The sequence below is a fragment of the Carlito syrichta genome, unplaced genomic scaffold (genome assembly GCF_000164805.1).
Source record: "Carlito syrichta isolate Samal-C Ts95f unplaced genomic scaffold, Tarsius_syrichta-2.0.1 Scaffold313361, whole genome shotgun sequence".
Classification (NCBI taxonomy): domain Eukaryota; kingdom Metazoa; phylum Chordata; class Mammalia; order Primates; family Tarsiidae; genus Carlito; species Carlito syrichta.
The window spans coordinates 368,851-388,433 of NW_007257457.1; the positions used below are offsets into that span (position 1 = coordinate 368,851).

The 19,583-nt window shown below is 43.8% G+C and overlaps 1 protein-coding gene across 1 annotated transcript in view; it reads left to right on the forward strand.

Moving 5' to 3' along the window:
• LOC103272891 (kinesin-like protein KIF28P) overlaps positions 1–19,583 on the forward strand; it is a 69,630-nt gene that overhangs the window by 27,199 nt on the left and 22,848 nt on the right. Inside the window, exons 4-9 of the mRNA XM_021718723.1 lie at positions 4,185–4,220; positions 6,269–6,493; positions 8,723–8,877; positions 14,107–14,218; positions 15,642–15,709; positions 17,984–18,093. Of these exons, the coding sequence (XP_021574398.1) occupies positions 4,185–4,220; positions 6,269–6,493; positions 8,723–8,877; positions 14,107–14,218; positions 15,642–15,709; positions 17,984–18,093 (706 nt within the window). The remainder of the gene's footprint in view (positions 1–4,184; positions 4,221–6,268; positions 6,494–8,722; positions 8,878–14,106; positions 14,219–15,641; positions 15,710–17,983; positions 18,094–19,583) is intronic.

The window sequence follows — 19,583 nt, forward strand, 5'->3', positions numbered from 1 at the left end:
TCATTGTAGAGATGAGGTCTCGCCAAGTTGCCCGGGCGGGTCTCGAACCCGCGGGCTCAGCCAATCCACTCACCTCAGCCTCCCAAAGCGCGGGATTACAATAAAAAGCAAAACCTAGCCAGGGGGTAGCGCATGCCTGTAATTCTGGCTACTCGGAAGGCTGAGGCGGAAGGATCGCCTGAGCCCAGCAGGTCGAGGCTGTGGTGGCCTTGAGGGTGCCACTGCATTACAGCCTGGGCGACAGAGTGAGACTCTGACTCAAAAAAAAAAAAAAAATTAGTGTTATGACAATTCAAGTTTATTTTTTTCTTAATTATTTTTCTGATTTTATTTTATCTTGTTATTATTTTTTTGATTCAGGGTTTGTCTCTTGGACTGGAGTGCAGTGGCATGTCATGACGGTCCTAGCTTATAGCAGCCTCGACCTCCTGGGCTCAGGCAATCCTCCTCAGCATCCTGAGTAACTGGGACTACAGGCCACCACACCTGGCTAAGTTTTTAATTTTTTTGTAGAGACATCCACGTGCCTTGGCCTCCCAAAGTACTAGGATTATAGGTGTGAGCCACTGTGCCCAGGCTTATTTTTCTGATTTTATTTTACTTATTTAAAGTTTTCAAACAAAATTTATTAGAGAAAGAAGGGAGAAAAGAAAGGGAGACATGTCAGATTTGGCATGAGCGAAAAAATCACCTATTTTCTTTTCTTTTTTTTTTTTTTTGAGTTGGAGTCTCACTGTCACCCAGGCTGGAGTGCAATGGCACACTCAAAGCTACTCAGCCTTAACCCGCTGGGCTTAGGCGATCATTCCGCCTCAGCTTTCCAAGTAGCTGGAACCACAGGTGCGTGCCACCATGCCTGGTTAATTTTTATTTATTTATTTATTGTAGAGAGAGGTCCTGCCAAGTTGCCCAGGCTGGTCTGGAATCCTTGGGCTCAGGCAGTCCTCTTGCCTCTGCCTCCGAAAGTGCTGGGATTACAGGCGTGAGCTGCCACTCCCAGCCTGAAATAGTTTTAAAGGAATAGAAGTATAGTTTAAAAACTCAAATAGCTGAGAGGAAGGAAAACATACATCCACACAAAATCATGTACATGAATATTCCATAGCTGCATATTCACAATAGCCAAAAAGTGGAAACAACCCAAATGTCCATCAACTGATGATAACATGTGGTATATCCATATGCCAGAATATTATTCAGCCTTAAAAATGAATGAAATGCAAACATGTGCTACAACGTGGACAAACCTTGAACACATGATGCTAAGTGAGATAAGCTAGACATAAAAGACACATATTATATGATTCCACTTGTATGAAATTTCCAGAACAGGTGAATCTATAGAAGCAGAAAGTAGATGAGTGGTTGCCTTGGGCTTGGGGGAGGGCGGAAAACACACGGAAGTGGGGGAGAAGGTAGAGAGTGGGCAGTGACAGCTCAACGGTTTCTTTTGAGGGAGGGACAAAACGTTCTAAATTTAGGTTGTGGTGATGGTTGCACGACTCTGTGAATATACTAAAAAGCACTGGATAGTACACTTTAAATGGGTCAACAATATGGTATGCAAATTGTATCTTGATAAAGCTGCTTTAAAAAACTTCAAACTGGGCCAGGTTCGGTGGCTCAGCCTGTGGTCCCAGCACTTTGAGAGGCCCAGGCGAGTGGATTAATTTGAGACCAGTCCAAGCAACTTGGCGAGACCTCGTCTCTACAATATATCAAAAAAAAATTAGCCGGGTGCGGTATGCACACCTGTAGTTCTGGCTACTTGGAAGGCTGAGACCAAAGGATTGCTGGAACCCAGCAGGTTGATGCTGGGGGTGGCTGTGAGCAGGCCACTGCACTCCAGCCTGGGCAATGGAGTGAGACTCCAATTCAAAAACATAAAAAATAAAATAAAATTTAAAACCCTTCAAATTCTACTGAAAGGTCTGTAAGAAAAACCACCAGTTTCCTGCCCATCTGCTCCCCGTTCCCCATTGTTCCCCTAATTATTTTCTTCAAACCTTTCATTGTTTGCCCCAGTATCCTTCTCCATATTTTAAAATAATATTGGTTTTTCTCCTAAAAGGCAATTTTGAACATGATCTACTATGTTTCCACCATGGTAGAAGAGAATTTAACTCTACCTATCACACTAACATCTCCAACCACAGTGCTTTTTTTCTCCCACATGCCCCCTGCATTTAGGATAATGCATATTTTAAAATTTGGTTAAATCAATAGTTATTATTATTTTAGCTTTACAAACACACACAGCCTTTCTACACCTTGTTTTTCTTGGAGTTTTTATTATGCTTGGTTTTTTACAAATCTGATTAAATCACTGTCACTTGCCTGATGACAGTATTTTCCATACCCTCAAACTTATCAATTCTATTATTTTGGGACCTCCTTCAGCAGAACTTTTCTATGCTCCAGCTACAACCTGGAGCAGTGTTTCTCTACTGCAGAACCATCATTCTGGAACTCGACTTCGACATTCTTTTTTTGTTGGCTTCTCTGACTCCTACATCCAATGTATTCCTCTTTCTTGACTTACTATCTCCTTTTCATGCCACTTCCTCAGAAAGAGTGCATTTTTTGCATCTTTTACACAGCTGAAAATATATTTCCTTACCTCTACCCTTTATTGACATTTACCCGGAATAGAATCCTAGATGTCTGAGCATATTGAAAACATTATCCACTAATTTTTAAGTTCCACTGTTGCAGATGAGAAGTCTGCTACCATTCTGATTTCCAATTCTTCATACATGAACTTTTTTTGATGGCCAGTTTCTCTCTCGCAGCTTTTAGGATCTTCTCTTTATCCCTGATGTTCTAACATGTCTAAATATGAATCTCTTTTCATTTAACAAGAGGGACACTCAATGGACCCTATTCTTGTCCTTCAATTCTGTGAAACCTTCCTTATATTATTTATTTTATACTTTTCTCCTTTCTGTTTCTTCCATTTTCCCTTTCTAGAACTCCTACTAATTAGATTTTGGATCTCTTATACTCATGCTCTAATTTTATCATCTCTTACCACCTAATTTTCATTTCTTGATCTTTTTTATTCTGTATTCTAGAAGATTCCCTCAGCTATATTTTGTACTTTCCTACAGTTTTATTCTGGCTGTCATTGTTAATTTAATTTATAAACATTCTTTTTTATTCTGATTGTTCCTTTTCAATAGCATCATATTTATTTCTCTGAGGCTACTAATTACAAGGTTTTAAAAAATATTTCCTTTTACTCTCTGCATGGTCTGTTTTCTCCGAGTTCCTTTTTTCTACTTGTGTGTTTTGATCTTCCTCTCCTACTGGAGGCTTTTCTTTTCTTTTCTTTTCTTTTTTGAGTTGGAGTCTCACTCTGTCGCCCAGACTGGAGTGCAGTGGCCACTCCCGGCCACCACAGCCTCGACCTGCTGGGCGCCGGCGATCCTTCAGTCTCAGCCTTCCAAGTAGCCAGAATTACAGGCATGCGCTACCACACCCGGTTGATTTTTTTATTTATTGTAGAGATGAGGTCTCGCTGCCCAGGAGGGTCTCGAACCCGCGGGCTCAGGCAATCCACTCTCCTCAGCCTCCCAAAGGCGCGGGATTACAGGCTGAGCCACCGAGCATGGCTTGGAGGCTTTTCTTACCTGCTATTCCATGGCCCTTTGCTCATTCCTCAACATGAGACACTCTGAAGCTAGCGGGAGGCTCTGAGGCCACAAGCCTTGACTGGCAGACTCATCACAGGGTGACTAACATGCAAACCAGGTTTTCATGGGTGGAGGCAAAATGTCAGCACCTTAAGGTCTTTTCTCTGGGATAGAATCACTCAGACTCCCCCACCCGTGTCTAAGAGGTATAAGCTTGGCTAGCAATATTCCAGAAGCATGGTAAAGACCAGTCTCTCTAAGTATGTTCAGATTGGAGTGTGAGCATTGAAGAACCACCTCTTTCTGTTCCCAATTGAGACTAAAACACACACACATACTGTTTTGTATCTGTTTTAAATTTATATTTAGACCTTGTCCTAAATCATTAAAATTGTTTGAAAACCTCATATTGCATGCTGAAATACAACTTTACTATATTTAGTGTTAGCTATTCCCTTGTTAGACATTTACATTGTTTCCATGTCACTTTTTTCCCCCCAAAGATGACTGTTACAAGAAAATATTTACTTGGTTCTCTTCTCTCTACAGGTTACATTCAGTATGCTGGAAATTTACAAGGAACAGGTAAGAGATTCTATTTTCTGACGCACAAATCTGGGTGACTCCCTGCGGCTTAAAAACCATTAGGGACTCCCAATCGTCTATCCTACAGGTAAACTCTAGCCTGGCCTTGACTTTCCAGCCCTACCAAAGACAGTTGCCAAGAAGTAAAGGGCCTTTGACTCGTAGGCAAGGGAGAGTTAGTCACAAGTTCTAAATAGGGATATATCATCAAATTGGAGTTTCTCCAGCAGCAGCATGAAGCTGAATTTGAAGGCAAGCCAAACAGAGCAGAGAGAAAAGTTAGGAGGCTCTCATAGGAGCCTAGGTGAGTGATAAAGGTCATGATAATCACCGCTTTTGATCTCCAGACACAACCTAGGGGTTCCTGGTGCTAGGATCTGCCCCTGTCTCTCGGTCCCTGCACTTCTATTCCATCCAAACAAACTTACCTTTCTTCCAATAAGCTTTACTCAGTCATGTCTTCAGCCCGAGATGCCATTTCCTATAATTTATATAACTCAGGGGAGATCACCGGAAAAGCTTCCTAGCCAAGGCCGATGTTTTCTCCATTTTTATTTACTTATTTTTTTAATCTCTGGTACCTTCTATCTACGGTCCTAATTTTGCTTGCCTAAACTTCAGACTGTGATCTTGCCTTGACTCTAGGACTTAAAGCCACAGATACCAGAGCTGGGGTAGACCTTTCCCCCTATAAAGACAAAACTGGGATTGTAAGAGACTTTCCAAAGGTCTCATGGTCTGGAGGCAGAACCAGGACTGAGAACATGGCCTTCAGATTCCCAACCCAGGTCTCCCCTCACCATGTAACAGACCACCACTGTAAGGGTTCTGGCTTTATCAGGCCCCTATAGCACAACTCTACTTTGTCTTCTCAGCAGAGGCAACAGGGACTTTGCCTAAAGCCATGGTCTAAGTATGGCATCACACAAATCCCCAATCATAAAATCCAAAGAATTACCCATATTCTCTTGTTTGGTTTGGTTGTAGCAAATAATGTTCAGATTGAATCAGTTTCCCTTGAAAGTAGAGATTTCAGAGCAGTAGTGTGACTTAACCCAGGCAGAATGTGTTTTCTGCTTATATTGGGTACTTTGACTATTATAACTTCGAATTGTTTTTATTTTCATTTATCACTGTTCTCAGTAAAGTAAGACTTCATTACTTTGCAATACAGAATTTGTGATAATTTAAAGAGGCTAGGATGTTTTACTTTTATATTACTCACAGAGGAGTTGCCCATGAAATAAAAGAGTTGAAATTTCTTTTTCTTTTTTCTAGTCGGGTACACACTTGAAAACAATACAACTGCATTGAGAATTTTTTTTTTTTGAGTTGGAGGCTCACTCAGTCGCCCAGACTGGAGTGCAGTGGCCGCTCCTGGCCACCACAGCCTCAACCTACTGGACTCCGGCAATCCTTCTGCCTCAGCCTTCCAAGTAGCTGGAACTACAGGTGTGCGCTACCACGCCCGGCTAATTTTTTGATTTATTGTAGAGTTGAGGTCTCGCCAAGTTGCCCAGGCGGGTCTCAAACCTGCAAGCTCAGGTAATCCACTCACCTCAGCCTCCCAAGGCATGGGATTACAGGCTGAGCCACCGAACCCGGCTGAGAATTTTTTTTAATGTTAAAATATTTTTTTTTGAGTTGGAGTCTCACTCTGTCACCCAGACTGGAGCGCAGTGGCTGCTCCTGGCCACCGCAGCCTCAACCTGCTGGACTCCGGCAATCCTTCTGCCTCAGCCTTCCAAGTAGCTGGAACTACAGGCGTGTGCTACCACACCGGCTCATTTCTGATTTATTGTAGAGATGAGGTCTCACCAAGTAAAATTTAAAAAAAATATGCTTCTGACTTCATTAATTATAGCAGTCTTCCTTATCTTTTTGCTTGCTATCTTCCTAGCTCTTACTTGGCTAAAGTAGCTACAGAAACTTAAGTTATTTATTCACCCAATAAATATTTATTGAGCACCTAATATATTGTGGCCAGAAATATGACAGTGAAGCAAACAAATCTCCCATCTCCTTGAAGTTGATTCTTTTCCCCACAGATAAGAGATTTGCTGTCTAGAAACAAAAAACCTGGTGGGCTAAAAGTAAGGGAAGATCAACAGCTAGGCTTTTACGTGGAAGGCCTGACGACAGTGCCTTGTGAGAACTACGCGCAAATTGAAAGGCTGATGGAACAAGGAACAAAAATAAGGACCACAGCTTCCACCAACGTGAACACCAGCAGCAGCAGGTCCCATATGGTCATCACCATCCAGTTCAAGCAGGTAAGAGAGAGTCAGGTGGATATTATTGTCCTGCTCTCCCGGCAAGGCTGGGCTAGGGAAGGTTCCCAGTGGCAAAATGGGCTGGTGGCTATTATGGAATCCTTGCAGAGTTAAGCTGTGGATTAAGGAGCTCTTCCAACTGTAGAATACAGGGTCAGAGGCAGGAAGAAGTAAGGCACCTGCTCTTTTCCTGTCCCTGCCTCACTTCAACAGCCACGCCTCACCTGGCCTCAGGGAGCCCATTGCTAACAGTGGAGTGGTAGTATGGTTGACCCGATCCCCAAAATGCTCACAGGACTAAAGATTGTTTTCCCTCAAGTCAATTCCATGCCCTGAACAAATAATTTTGGCCTCAAGTTGATCAGTGAGCAAACTGTACAGGTATGAGAATGACTCTGTGGTTTACCATAGAAAATTTTATCAGCAGTGAGTCTGTGCATCACCAATGCGATGACCAGCTTTCAGATCCACAAACCCAGGGGACACCAGATTCTGAAGTACCTTTTCAGTCCCTGGAAGTACCAAGATAAATTCATATAACACTCCACTAACTAGAATCTTTGATAAACTAGTACACACTTTTCTCCCCCACGCTCCTTGGTGGGTATCAGGGAATGATCTCTACAATAGCGACAGTTTGATCTAGAGATGGTTATTCACAAATCTTGAGTGAACATTACCCCTACGCCATAGTACTAGTAATCGACTAGCAATTAATGAAAATTATTCTGCTCCAACCAGGAAGAGTAGAGAAACACTGAACTGTGTATAAGTCTGACTCCTTGGTTCACCTGCTCTAAAACTTTGGGAAATAACTTCATCTCCTGAGTCTGTTTCCTCTTCTGTAAAATGAGATAAATAGTTCTCTCACAGGAATGTCAGCAGGCTTGAATAAAATACTCCATTTCAAATAACTGTAAATGTTTAAGTGTTCTTCACTTGATTTTATAATGTTAGTAAAATTTTTTAAATGTATATGGTTTGCCCTGTTATTGTTTTAACTTGACATTTTAGGGCAAGAGAATAAATCAGGTGGGGGAAAAAAGAAGAGATTTAGCACCATATTCTCCATGCTGGGGGCAGTAGTAATTTTTTTTTTTTTTTGAGTCAGAATCTCACTCTGTCAGCCAGGTTGGAGTGCAATGGCATGCTCACAGCCACCGCAGCCTCAGCCTGCTGGGCTCAGGAGATCCTTCTGCTTCAGTCTTCCAAGTAGCTGGAACTACAGGTGTGTGCCACCACACCTGACTAATTTTTTTATTTATTAGAGATGAGGTTTTGCCAAGTTGCCCAGGCTGGTCTTGAACCCATGGGCTCAAGCAATCCTCTTGGCTCAGCCTCCCAAAGTGCTGGGATTACAGATGTGAGCCACCACACCCGGTTGGCAGTAGTAATATTAACACCAGCTATTGTATGCCAGGCATGTGTTATAACCGTGACAGCTGTAATCGTGAACCCTCATAACATCTCATAATGTGCTCCTACCACTGGTTTACAACTGAAAAGGTAAATCATTTGCTCATAGTTATGTAGCCAGCAAGGGAGTCTATAGGAGTCTATAATCACGTTCTTTCCACTACCCAACCCCACAGAGTCCTGAAGTTATTTATTTTTTGCAGATTTCACCATATTTTATATTTAAAAAGTTTACTGACCACAGAAATACTGGGACAATAATTGGTATCTATTATCTCATTGGAAAATAATTTTGCCCAATTGGGAAGGGGAAACTGAGAAATTTGGGCCAGGTGATATATTATTATAAAGTATCATTGTAAAGAGTGTGGCATGTCGCCAGGCGTGGTGGCTCAAGTCTGTAATCCCAGCACTTTGGGAGGTCAAGGCGAGAGGAATGCCTGAGACCAGGGGCTTGAGACTAGCCTGGGCAATTTGTCGAGACCTTATCTCTACAATAAATCAAGAAATTAGCTGGGTGTGATACCACACGCCTACGGTTCTAGCTACTTGGAAGGCTGAAGTGGAAGGATCACCTGAGCCCAGCAGACTCAGGTTGCGGTGGCCGTGAGCGTGCCACTGTACTCCAGTCTGGGCGACAGAGACTCTGACTCAAAAAAAAAAAGAGAGTGGCATTTAAATTATAGTTTGTATTGCCTCTTTTGAATCTGAAAAATAATTAGAAAAACCACTTACACATGGAAGCTACAGACATCCTATGCAGCCTGCCACCACCCCTAACACTGTGGCATGACCTGTGGTGCTTTTCTCCAGGTTTTCCTAGACAGAGACCTCACCAAACAATCCAGTATTAATTTGGTGGACTTAGCAGGAAGTGAAAGGCAGAAGTCTTCAGGATCTGAAGGAGACAGATTGAAGGAAGGATCACGAGTTAACTTAAGTTTAACCAATTTGGGAAATGTCATCAGGTAAATAATCAGTAGATGGGTATTTGTGCCATAAAAAATGACCTCAGTTATTTTTAAAAATTGGATTAAGTATAACCTTGATTCATGATCTGTTGTTGTAATGGGCTCATGCCTGACCCTCCAATATATTTTAAACTAGTTAATTTTTTAAATGAAATAACACTAATAAAACCACCACCCAACCCAAGAACAAGTTGATATTCCTCTCCTATCCTCCCCTTAGAGGAACCGCCATCTTGAATTTTATGTTCTCTCACTTTCTCCCCCTCCTCCTCCTTCCTTGTTGCATCACATGTGAATATTATTGTTAGTGGCACTCATTTTTGAACTTTATAAAAAGGGTAAAACGTTGGGAGAGTCTCTGAACCTATTCTGGCTTGCGGGGAGCTGCCTGATCCACAAAAAAAATTTTTTTTTTTATTTTTAAAGGATAAAGTGCTATATTCTGGGACATACTTAAAAATCTTTCTTATAGCTGGATGCAGTGGCTCAAGCCTGTAATCCCAGCATTTTGCGAGGCTGAGGTGAGAGGATTGCCTGATTCCAGGGGTTTGAGACCGGCATGGGCAACTTGGTGAGATCTCATCTCTACAATAAATCAAAACATTAGCCAGGCATGGTAGCGTGCGCCTCAGCTACTTGGAGGGCTGAGGTGGAAGAATCGCCTGAGCCCAGCAGGTCAAGGCTACAGTGACCCTGAGCGTGCTGCTGCACTCCAGCCTGGGTGACAGAGTGAAAAAACCCCCCAAAAACAAAAACTTTCTTATTAAGGTATTTATGATAACAAACTACACAAAACTTAATTGTTCAGTTCAATGAATTTTTGTATATGTAAATATCTATGTAAGTTAGATGATTGCATCATTGTGTGAACATCATAGAATGTACTTACACAAATCTAAATGCCATAGCCCACTACACACCCAGGCTATCTGGCATGGCCTATGGCTCCTAGGCTACAAACCTGTATAGCATGTTACTGTACTGAATACAATTGTGACACAATGGTAAGTATTTGTGCATCTAAACATAGAAAAGGTACAATAAAAGTATAGTATGGCAATCTTATGGGACCACTGCCGCATAAGTGGTACATCATTGACTGAAATGTCATTATGCTGCACATGCCTGCAGTAAAGCTTCTTTTGAGTATAGACAAAGAACTGAAATTGCTGGGTTTTAAGATATGTGAATACCTAATTCTTCAAGATGACAAATTGTTTTCCAAAGTGGTTTGACCAATCTACATTCCCAGCAGCAATATGTAAGAGATCCCATTGATCCACATCTTTTCTAATACTTGGTATTGTCAGATTTTTTGATTTTTACCAGTTAAATTAGTGTAAACTAATGTTTCTTTTCTTTTTTTTTTTTTTTTTTTTTTTTTTTTAGACTCTCACTCTGTCACCCAAGCTGGAGTGCAGTGGCACACTGCTCAAGGCCACCGCAGTCTCAACCGGCTGGGTTCAGGCAATCCTTCCGCCTCGACTTCTCAAGTAACTGGAACAACAGGCACACTCCACCATGCCTGGCTAATTTTTGTGACTTATTATAGAGACGAAGTCTCACCAGGTTGCCCAGGTTGGTCTCAAACTCCCGGGCTCAGGCAATCCTCTCACCTCAGCCTCCCAAAGTGCTAGGATTACAGGTTGAGCCACCACACCCAGCCAAATCAATGTATTTTACCATGGTCTTGAGATTCCTGGTTATTAGCAAGTTTAAATATTTGATATGTTTATTGGCAATATGTTTCCTTTTGGTATTCCTACTAAGTTTTCCCATTATTCTATTGAACTGTTATCTTTCTTATGGGCTTATAGGCATTCTTTACAGACCTTTATTACTTTCGTTCCAGGTACATATGTGCTGTTAATTTCTTCTCCCATTTAGTAGCCTGTCTTTTCATTTTCTTTACGGTGTCTGCCAATGAGCAGAAGTTATGGTTGTGATTTGTTTTGCATTTTTTTGTGCCTTAAGAAAATTAGAGTCAGAAAGATATCTGAGGAGGGGCATGAGGCCCAATTGGGTTAATTGGGTATATTCTGAGAAATGAAATCTCAGGATAAGAGTACAGGAATTGTAAAGGCTGAACATTTGCTGCTGGTGCCATGACAAAAAGCAGTCTACAGTTGTTGTTAAGAAATAAAACATGATCAGCCTGGGCAACTTGGCGAGACCTCGTCTCCACAATAAATGAAAAATTAGCCGGGCATGGTAGCGCGCGCCTGTAGTTGGCGCTACTTGGAAGGCAGAGACAGAAGGCTTGCCGGAACCCAACAGGTCGATGCTGGGGTGGCAGTGAGAGTGCCACTGCACTCCAGCCTAAGCGACAGAGTGAGACTGTGACTCAAAGGAAAAGAAAAGGAAAAGAAAAGAAAAGAAAAGAAATAAAACACCACAATCCAGCCACTTTACAAATCTCAGCTGCCCATAAGCGGCTTATAATCAAGGTCAAACATCAACCAACCAGAACTGCCTCATTTACATGGCAGGAACCCAAATGCATGAAAGGGATCCTAAAGCTCATCCTATGGAAGAGAGGGTCTTAATCCACTGAGAAGAACCTCAGGCCACTCCTACTCTGCGTCGGACACCCGTCATTCTTGTTGTCTTGTCTGTTGTTCCTTTTACGTGTCTTTTAATAAGTTTATCTTTCATAATTATAACTGTCTTGGAGGATGCTTTCTATCTGCTGTGCTGTGCCCAGCCTGCATGAGTGACAATATTCGCCTATATTTCAAAAATTAGTTTTCGTGTATTGTGTAAGATGGGCATATATCAGAAATCAACATAAGTCTTCTCTGTTTCTTGGCTTTTAAATCTGTGGTCAACGCCTAAATGTAATAAATACTACATTCACCTCCTAGGTAATATGAAGATCTTCATCCTACGTATGTTATTACTAGGGGTGTCAATTTTATTTCTCTTTAACTCCAAAAGGCACTTTTTTTTTGAGTTGGAGCCTCACTCTGTCATCCAGGCTGGAGTGCAGTGGCAGCTGGGCGCAGGTGATCCTTCCACCTCAGCCTTCCAAGTAGCTGAAACTATAGACGTGTGCTACCATGCCCAGCTAATTTTTTGATTTATTGTACAGATGAGGTCTCACCAAGTTGCCCAGGCTGGTCTCGAACTCCTGGACTCAGGTAGTCCTCTCACCTCGGCCTCCCAAAGTGCTGAGATTACAGGCTTGAGCCATCGTGCCTGACCCGAAATTCTTTTTTTTTTATTTTTAGTTTTTATTTTTATTTTTTTGAGTTGAAGTCTCACTCTGTTGCGCAGACTGGAGTGCAGTGGCCGCTCCTGGCCACCGCATCCTCGACCTGCTGGGCTCCGGCGATCCTTCCACCTCAGTCTTCCAAGTAGCTGGAACTACAGGTGTGCGCTATCACACCTGGCTCATTTTGATTTATTGTAGAGATGCAGTCTTGCCAAGTTGCCCAGGCAGGTCTCAAACCCGCGGGCTCAGGCAGTCCACTCACCTCAGCCTCCCAAAGGCACGGATTACAGGCTGAGCCACCGAGCCCATATTTTTAGTTTTTGAGTCAGAGTCTCACTCTGTCACCCAGGCTGGAGTGCAGTGACTGACTCATGGCTGCTGCAGCCTCAACCTGTGGGACTCAGGCAATCCTGCCTCTGCCTTCCAAGTACTGGAACTACAGGCATGCACCAGAAGGCTCAGCTAATTTTTTTTTTTTTATTGTACAGACAAGGGCTCGCCTAATTTCCCAGGTCGGTCTTGAACACTTGGGCAGTCCTTCTTCTTCCACCTTTCAAGTAGCTGGTACTACAGGCATGTGCCACCATGCCTGGCTAATTTTTAATTTATTGTAGAGACGAGGTCTCCTTAAGTTTCCCAGGCTGGTCTCGAACCCCTGGGCTCAGGTAATCTTCTTGTCTCTGTTTCCCAGAGTGCTGGGATTACAGGCATGAGCCACCACATCCAGTTCTTCCATGTCTTTTAACCTTTCTTTCTCATTTCCTATACCTGTGTCTCTGAGTTGCAATCTGGATACTTTCTTTTTTTTTGAGTCAGAGTCTCACTCTATTGCCCAGACTGGAGTGCATGCTCACTGCCACTGCAGCCTCAACCTACTGGGTTCAGGTAATCCTTCTGCTTCAGCCCTCCAAGTAGCTGAAACTACAGGTGTGCGCCACCACATTCAGCTAATTTTTTCTTAATTTATTGTAGAGATGAGGTCTCTCCATGTTGCCCAGGTTGGTCTTGAACCTGTGGGCTCAGGCAATTCTTTCGCCTCCACCTCCCAAAGTGCTGGGATTACAGATGTGAGTTACCACACCCAGTCTAATTTTTGATTTATTGTAGAGAAGAGGTCTCACCAAGTTTTTGCCCAGGCTGGTCTTGAACCCCTGGGTTCAGGCAATCCTCTTGTTTCTGCCTCCCAAAGTGCTGGGATTACACGTGTAAACCACCACGCCAAAACTGCATACCTTTTATTTTTTTCCCCAGTTATCTCTAAGTCTCTAGATCTGGATAATTTCTTCTGAACTATCTAGTTCACTAATTCCAATCATCTAATTTGCTGTTAAACTTATCCATGGTGTTTTTGATTTCAATTAGTGTGTTTCTTCTTTTCTAAAAGATCAATTTACTTCTTTCTTAATGCTTTTAGAAAAATTTTATAGATTTTTTCCCTGATTGTGATTGGGATCTCCTCCCTCCCTTCCCTGCTCTCTTCAGTGCCAACACTGCTTTCTCTGTGGTGCCCTGGTAGGGCAGGGACTTCTCATTCACTCTTATCCTGATGTGGTAGTCAAGAGGTCCTAACTTTATGAGATACTTTAGGGCAGTATGAGAGAGAGGCAAGAAAATGACTTAAAATCACTGTCAAATATATCTGCATACTGCCATGTCTGCCGCCTTCTTCCTTGGGTTACAGCCCCTTCTCTACAGACAATTTACAATAGCCTGCAGTCTCTTCAGGTTTTCCTTGGAGATTTTAGTGTGTTAGTTCCTCACATCTATCTGGGCTTCCTTCTTTCTGTTGTGGTCTCTCCAAGGTTGATCTCAGGGAGGGAGCCAGCAGCCTGTGGCTGGCTATCTTGCTTCAGAATCTTTGTACAGAAAGTGTTTGCACTATTGGATATTATCATCAGGTTTATGGGATCAAAGACAGGATTTGAGAGATGTTTCTTACTTATCCGGGGGAGGCAGATTTCTTCTTGGGACATTCTTTTAATCTGTTGCTTTGTATTTCCTTTTTCATCCAGCGCTCTGGCTGATGCAGCCATGGGGAAGAAAGTCCTGCACATTCCCTACAGAGATTCTGTTCTGACCAAACTGCTCCAGTCAGCTCTTGGTGGGAACAGCAGAACTGCTTTGGTAAAATGCCTTTCTTACAGTGTTTTAGATGGGTTCAGCTATTATAACTATTGTTATTATTGATATTGCCATTTTGATTATTCTCAGTGTAGCCCTGTAATATAGTACTTTGCATCAATGTGCACATTCTTACATATTATCTCATGACTCCTGGTGCTCTATTCAAATAATCTTTCTATATTACTGACCTTTTTATTTATTCTTTTCTGTAGTTTACATGTTCTCTACAAGGAACATATATTACTTTTACTGTCAGAGAAAAAAACAATCCACTAGGCCAGGCACGGTGGCTCAGTTTGTAATCCCAGCACTTTGGGAGGCCGAAGTGAGAGGATTTCCTGAGCCCCGGGGTTCGAGACCAGCCTGGGCAACTTGGTGAGACCTTGTCTCTACAATAAATCAAAAAATTAACCATGCGTGCCTGTTGTTCGAACTACTTGGAAGACTGAGGCGGAAGGCACATAAGATGCCTCTGAACCTTAGACTACAAAATTAAATCTAACTGGTCTTAGCAGATGTGTATAAAGTCTCTTGAGACCCATAGGATGATATCTAAATTTCTGAGACTTGACAAGGACTGACTGAAGGCATTATAATGTTTTAACAAAAAAATGTGCTGGGGAGGAACCTGGGGTGCTCACTGGTCATCTCAGGAAGCAAAGAGATCAGAGAATCTGCACTACCAACAGGCAAGCTCTAAGGCTCTATGGTACCAATCCCAGTTTCAACACAAACATCTTATAACCTCATTTTCTTCATTTCTAAAATGGAGATAATAACAATATCCACCTGAAAATACTGTCACAAAGGTTAAGGGAGGCGATATAAAGGAACACATTTTACAAGCTGTAAAAGTCAGCAAATGTAAATAATTATTCCCCACGCTCTCAATGCTCTGGATCACGGGCCTGCAGGCCCACAGCTTATAAGCTGCCATGTGGCAGTTAGTACCTCGCCTCCCTGCTCAGCCTCAGTGACCCTGTCTGCCTCTAAGTCAGCAAAACACTTGCTTCTGAATTCTGGAACAATTAATCCAAAGTCAACAGTCAGACTTGAAATACACGTGGCTGCCCTGGAATGAGCAAATGTTATGGGTCCCTGCAATGCTAACATTCAACTGTCATTCAAGTCCCTGAGAAAAATCCACTGAGGAATTCAGTCCTGAGGGCAGTTAGTCCTGAGGTTAGCAGCACAGGTATTAGAGTTAGTCGGGGGTGGGTCCAAGCCCCAGCTCAACAAATTATTATCTTGGGCATATTATATTACCTTGGGCATATTATTTTCCTTTACACCTGGTTTTCTAAGTTGTAAAGATTGAACAAAACTGTAAATTACAAGATGCAAAACTGTCCTGTGAATATTAACTGTTTTAATAACAACAAAAACTCCTATGTAACAGAATCTGAAAGGCATGTTTTTACAGATAGCAGCCATAAGTCCAGCTGACATCTGCTATGAGGAAACTCTATCAACACTAAGATACGCTGAAAGGTATGTTTATGAGTGTTTAGTATCCATATTGGTTCTAAACCTGGCAAACTCTCCTAGTCATTTTTTTTTTTTTTTTTTTGAGTAGGAGTCTCACTCTGTCGTCCAGGCTGGAGTGTGGTGGCACGCTCATGGTCACTGCAGCCTTGACCTGCTGGGCTCAGGCGATCCTTCCCCTTGGCCTCCCAAGTAGCTGGAACCACAGGCATGTGCCACCATGCCCGGCTAATTTTTTGATTTATTGTAGAGATGAGTTCTTACAAGTTGCCCAGGCTGGTCTTAAACCCCCAGGCTCGGGCAATTCTCTCACCTCTACTCCCCAAAGAGCTGGGATTATAGGCATGAGCCACCGCACTCAACTCTCCTAGTACTTTTATATGTGATAGGTTGGTGCTTTGGGAGGGGGCCCAGGAGAAGGAGAATAAAATACTCTGTGAGGGGAATGAAAGGAAATAAAACAAGTAAGAGGAGAAAGAACTGGAGACTCGACCCCCCAGAGGGTCACTCTGCCACTCGGGTTTTGGATCTGAGCGTTCCATGGTCACTCAGGTTCTGTGGGCTCCAGTGGATGAGAGAGACATTGCTGCCAATCCTGATGTGATTAGCGATCTCTCTGTATTTTCCTGCTAAATAGCATGACCGCCACATGGGGCCTTTTGTCACATGGGGCCTGGGTAGAGAGTAGCCAGGCCAGAGTTTTTTGTGCTAATAATAAACATAGAAGAGCTATGCAAGAGACCACTCCTCCGTCAGAACCGTTGGGTTTTGTTCAGGATATTTTGGCTCCAGATCAGCCCTCCATTGTGTTGGTTACCTCATACGACAGATTATACTCTGTAGAGGCAGCTGGAAAGTCATCGGTGTCTTCTCACCAGGAAGGGGCTGTCATTGTCAGGCTCCTTCCTGTCCACTCTCTCACAGTTAGCACTGGCAGGAGGCTGTCGCTGAGTCATGTCCCTGCTCCAGGCAGGCCTCCGGAGCTCATTTCAAGTCTGCTTCTCCTGTACCCTCTAAGAAAGGGCAAGGTGTGGGGAGAGGAGAGACTGGCCACAGTAGGAACTCTGCCACATGCTGCCTGGCTCCTCCCTACCAGAAGCAAGGCCGACCTTGGGACTCCACCATTGAGCTCTCCCATGGAGTCTAGACGGGAGCTTGGATGTCTCAGACCTGTGTGCTGGGCAGTTGGAGCTGGCATGTGAGATGAAACTTATTTGCCAGCCCTAATATGTCCCTTGCCAGGTCTACGGGCTTCCAGGTCAGATGACTGTGGCCCCAGCAGCCGTGTGGCCGTTGGCAAGATGCTGAACCTCAGACACTGAAGGGGGTGTCCTCACTCATAGCATTGGAGTGGGGACCATGGGAAGTCACAGGTGGACTGTTCCCGGCAAAGTTCTGCCTGGCATATGGATGATGCTGAGAAACTATGGCTATGATTATGCCACAAAGTAACTGCTTGCCTCCCCCTCTTTCCTCGGGCCTTTTAGCAGAGGAGCCCTTGCATGCTCGTGACAAACACGCTTCTCATTCTTCACTGCACAGCCTCAATATCATTCACGCCATCAGACATTTTCTTCTGGCATCTGTGACACAACCTTAGATCTTAGGTCGAATTTTGACTTTAGCAGTTATCTAGAATGTTCATTCTCTCCCTGCTTATCAATTGCAAATATGTTGCTAGTGGTTTTTACAAGAGAAAGATGTGTGATGCAGAAGAAAGAGAAAAATGGTACCCACAGCCTGTGTGACTTGGGGCCAACCTTTTAATGCTGAGTCTATCTTCCCTGTGTAAAACGAAAAGCAGTAAGGTTGCTAGACTTAGCAAATAAAAAATACTAAGTGCTCAGTTAAATATGAATTTCCAATTAAAAAACAAGTGATGCTTTAGTATAAGTATGTCCCATGCAATATTTGGGGGCATCCCATGTTTTCTCTGATGACGCTAGCAGGGAACAGCAGCAATGGCGACTGAACAGATGCTTGCATTAGCCAGGGCAGTCCAATTGGCTGAGTGTGTTCACGCCGCAGGACACGTCAGGTGCCAAGTCCTCACCTTGGCTGAGCTGCACATGTTCATTTGAACCGTGCAGGTTACCAGTCACTTTGGTCTGAATGATTTCACGAAACTGGACATGGTGAATTTGAGTCACCCAGGGTAAAGTGCTCCCACTTGACTGAGACCTGAGCACACCCTGTTACCTGCCCAGTGCTCTCAGGGTGCTTCTCCAACTGTGGGTGGGGGCCCAGGCTTGAGGGTGTGTCCATCTTTGCACATAAAAGGGCTAAAAAGATCCGGAACAAGGCGGTGGTCAATACCTGGACACTGATGAGGGAGTCGCGAGCAGAGAACAGCAAGCTGCTGCTCAGATGTGGAAACTACAGGATGGCAGGTAAACTGAAACAGGAGTCAATGCTGAGTCCAAGACTGGACCCGGAGAAGAGGTCTGATCTGGCTGAAGCCCTGGCTGGGTTTGGAGGGATGGAGGCGTCTGGGGGAGGAGCCCCTGGGTTAGATTCTGAGGGGATCCCTGGGCAGGCTTGGGTGCAGGTGGAGGCGCTTGGGTTTTGTTCAGGATATTTTGGCTCCATCTTTTAAAAACTCTATTTTGAGATCAATGTAAACTCACTTGCAGTTGTAAGAAATCATGGCCCTGCTCTTTTTAAATGGTCATTTTAGTTTCTTTTTTTATTACTGTGTTTTGTTTTTGAGTCGGAGTCTCACTCTATTGCCCAAGCTGGAGTGCAGTGGCACCCTCATGACCACTGCAGCCTTGGCTGCCTGGACTCAGGTGATCCTACCACTTCAGCCTTCCAAGTAGCTGGAAACACAGGTGCTCCTCTCCACACCCAGCGATTATTATTATTATTATTATTATTCTGGTTGATTGTAGAGACAAGGTCTTGCCAAGTTGCCCAGGGTGATCTTGAACCCCAGGGCTCAGGCAATCCTCTCACCTCCGTCCCCCAAAGTGCTGGGATTACAGGCAAGAGCCCACCATGCCTGGCTTTATTGCCGTTTTTATTTCGAGGCCATTGTTTGTACCAGGACTACTTTTTTCCTTACTGGATTTGGACGTGGCCATTTGACTTTTATCCTGCTGAGGACTTCATGAGGTGAAGTGACGTTGGAGGCCCAGGAGGCCTCAGCAACCTCCTCCTCTAAGACACGCCCAACGCTGGCTGGGCCTCAGAGTCGTCTGTGACTGGGCTCCACCCAGACCAAGTCAATCAGAATCACGGGCAGCAAGCGTATGAAAGTTCCCCAGGTGCTTCTAATGTGCAATTTTATCAAGAGCCACTCACTGCTTTAGGTTAAGCCCTCAGATTTCAGTTTGCATAAAAATATATATTATTTTGTGCCCATTAATTATTTAAAATGAGGATTAAAAAAAAGTAAAATATAAAACTGTTGTCAGCCAGGCGTGGTAGCGCGTGCCTGTAATTCTGGCTACTCAGAAGGCTGAGGTGGAAGGATCGCCAGAGCCCAGCAGGTCGAGGCTGCGGTGGCCGGAAGTGGCCACTGCACTCCAGTCTGGGCGACAGAGTGAGACTCCAACTCAAAAAAAAAAAGAAAAAACCGTTGAAGTAAAATTGGTGAGAGTATTCAACATCAAAACAGCAGTATCAAGAGGCCCAAACCTCTTGTGCTCGGGGCTCTGTAACAGCCGCCATCCTGCTCCTGGTTCCCCACCCTCAGCAGGCTCCCTCATCCCAGGGGGGCTTCCTGCACCTCCCTTTCCCATCCATTACACTAGGCTACCTCAACCGATGGCTGGCTCAGACACCCTGACACCATGAAACATCCCTGGGTATCACGACCTGACTCACTGAGGCTTCAGCCTCAACAAAGATCTTCCTAAATCACAGTCAGTGCACGTGG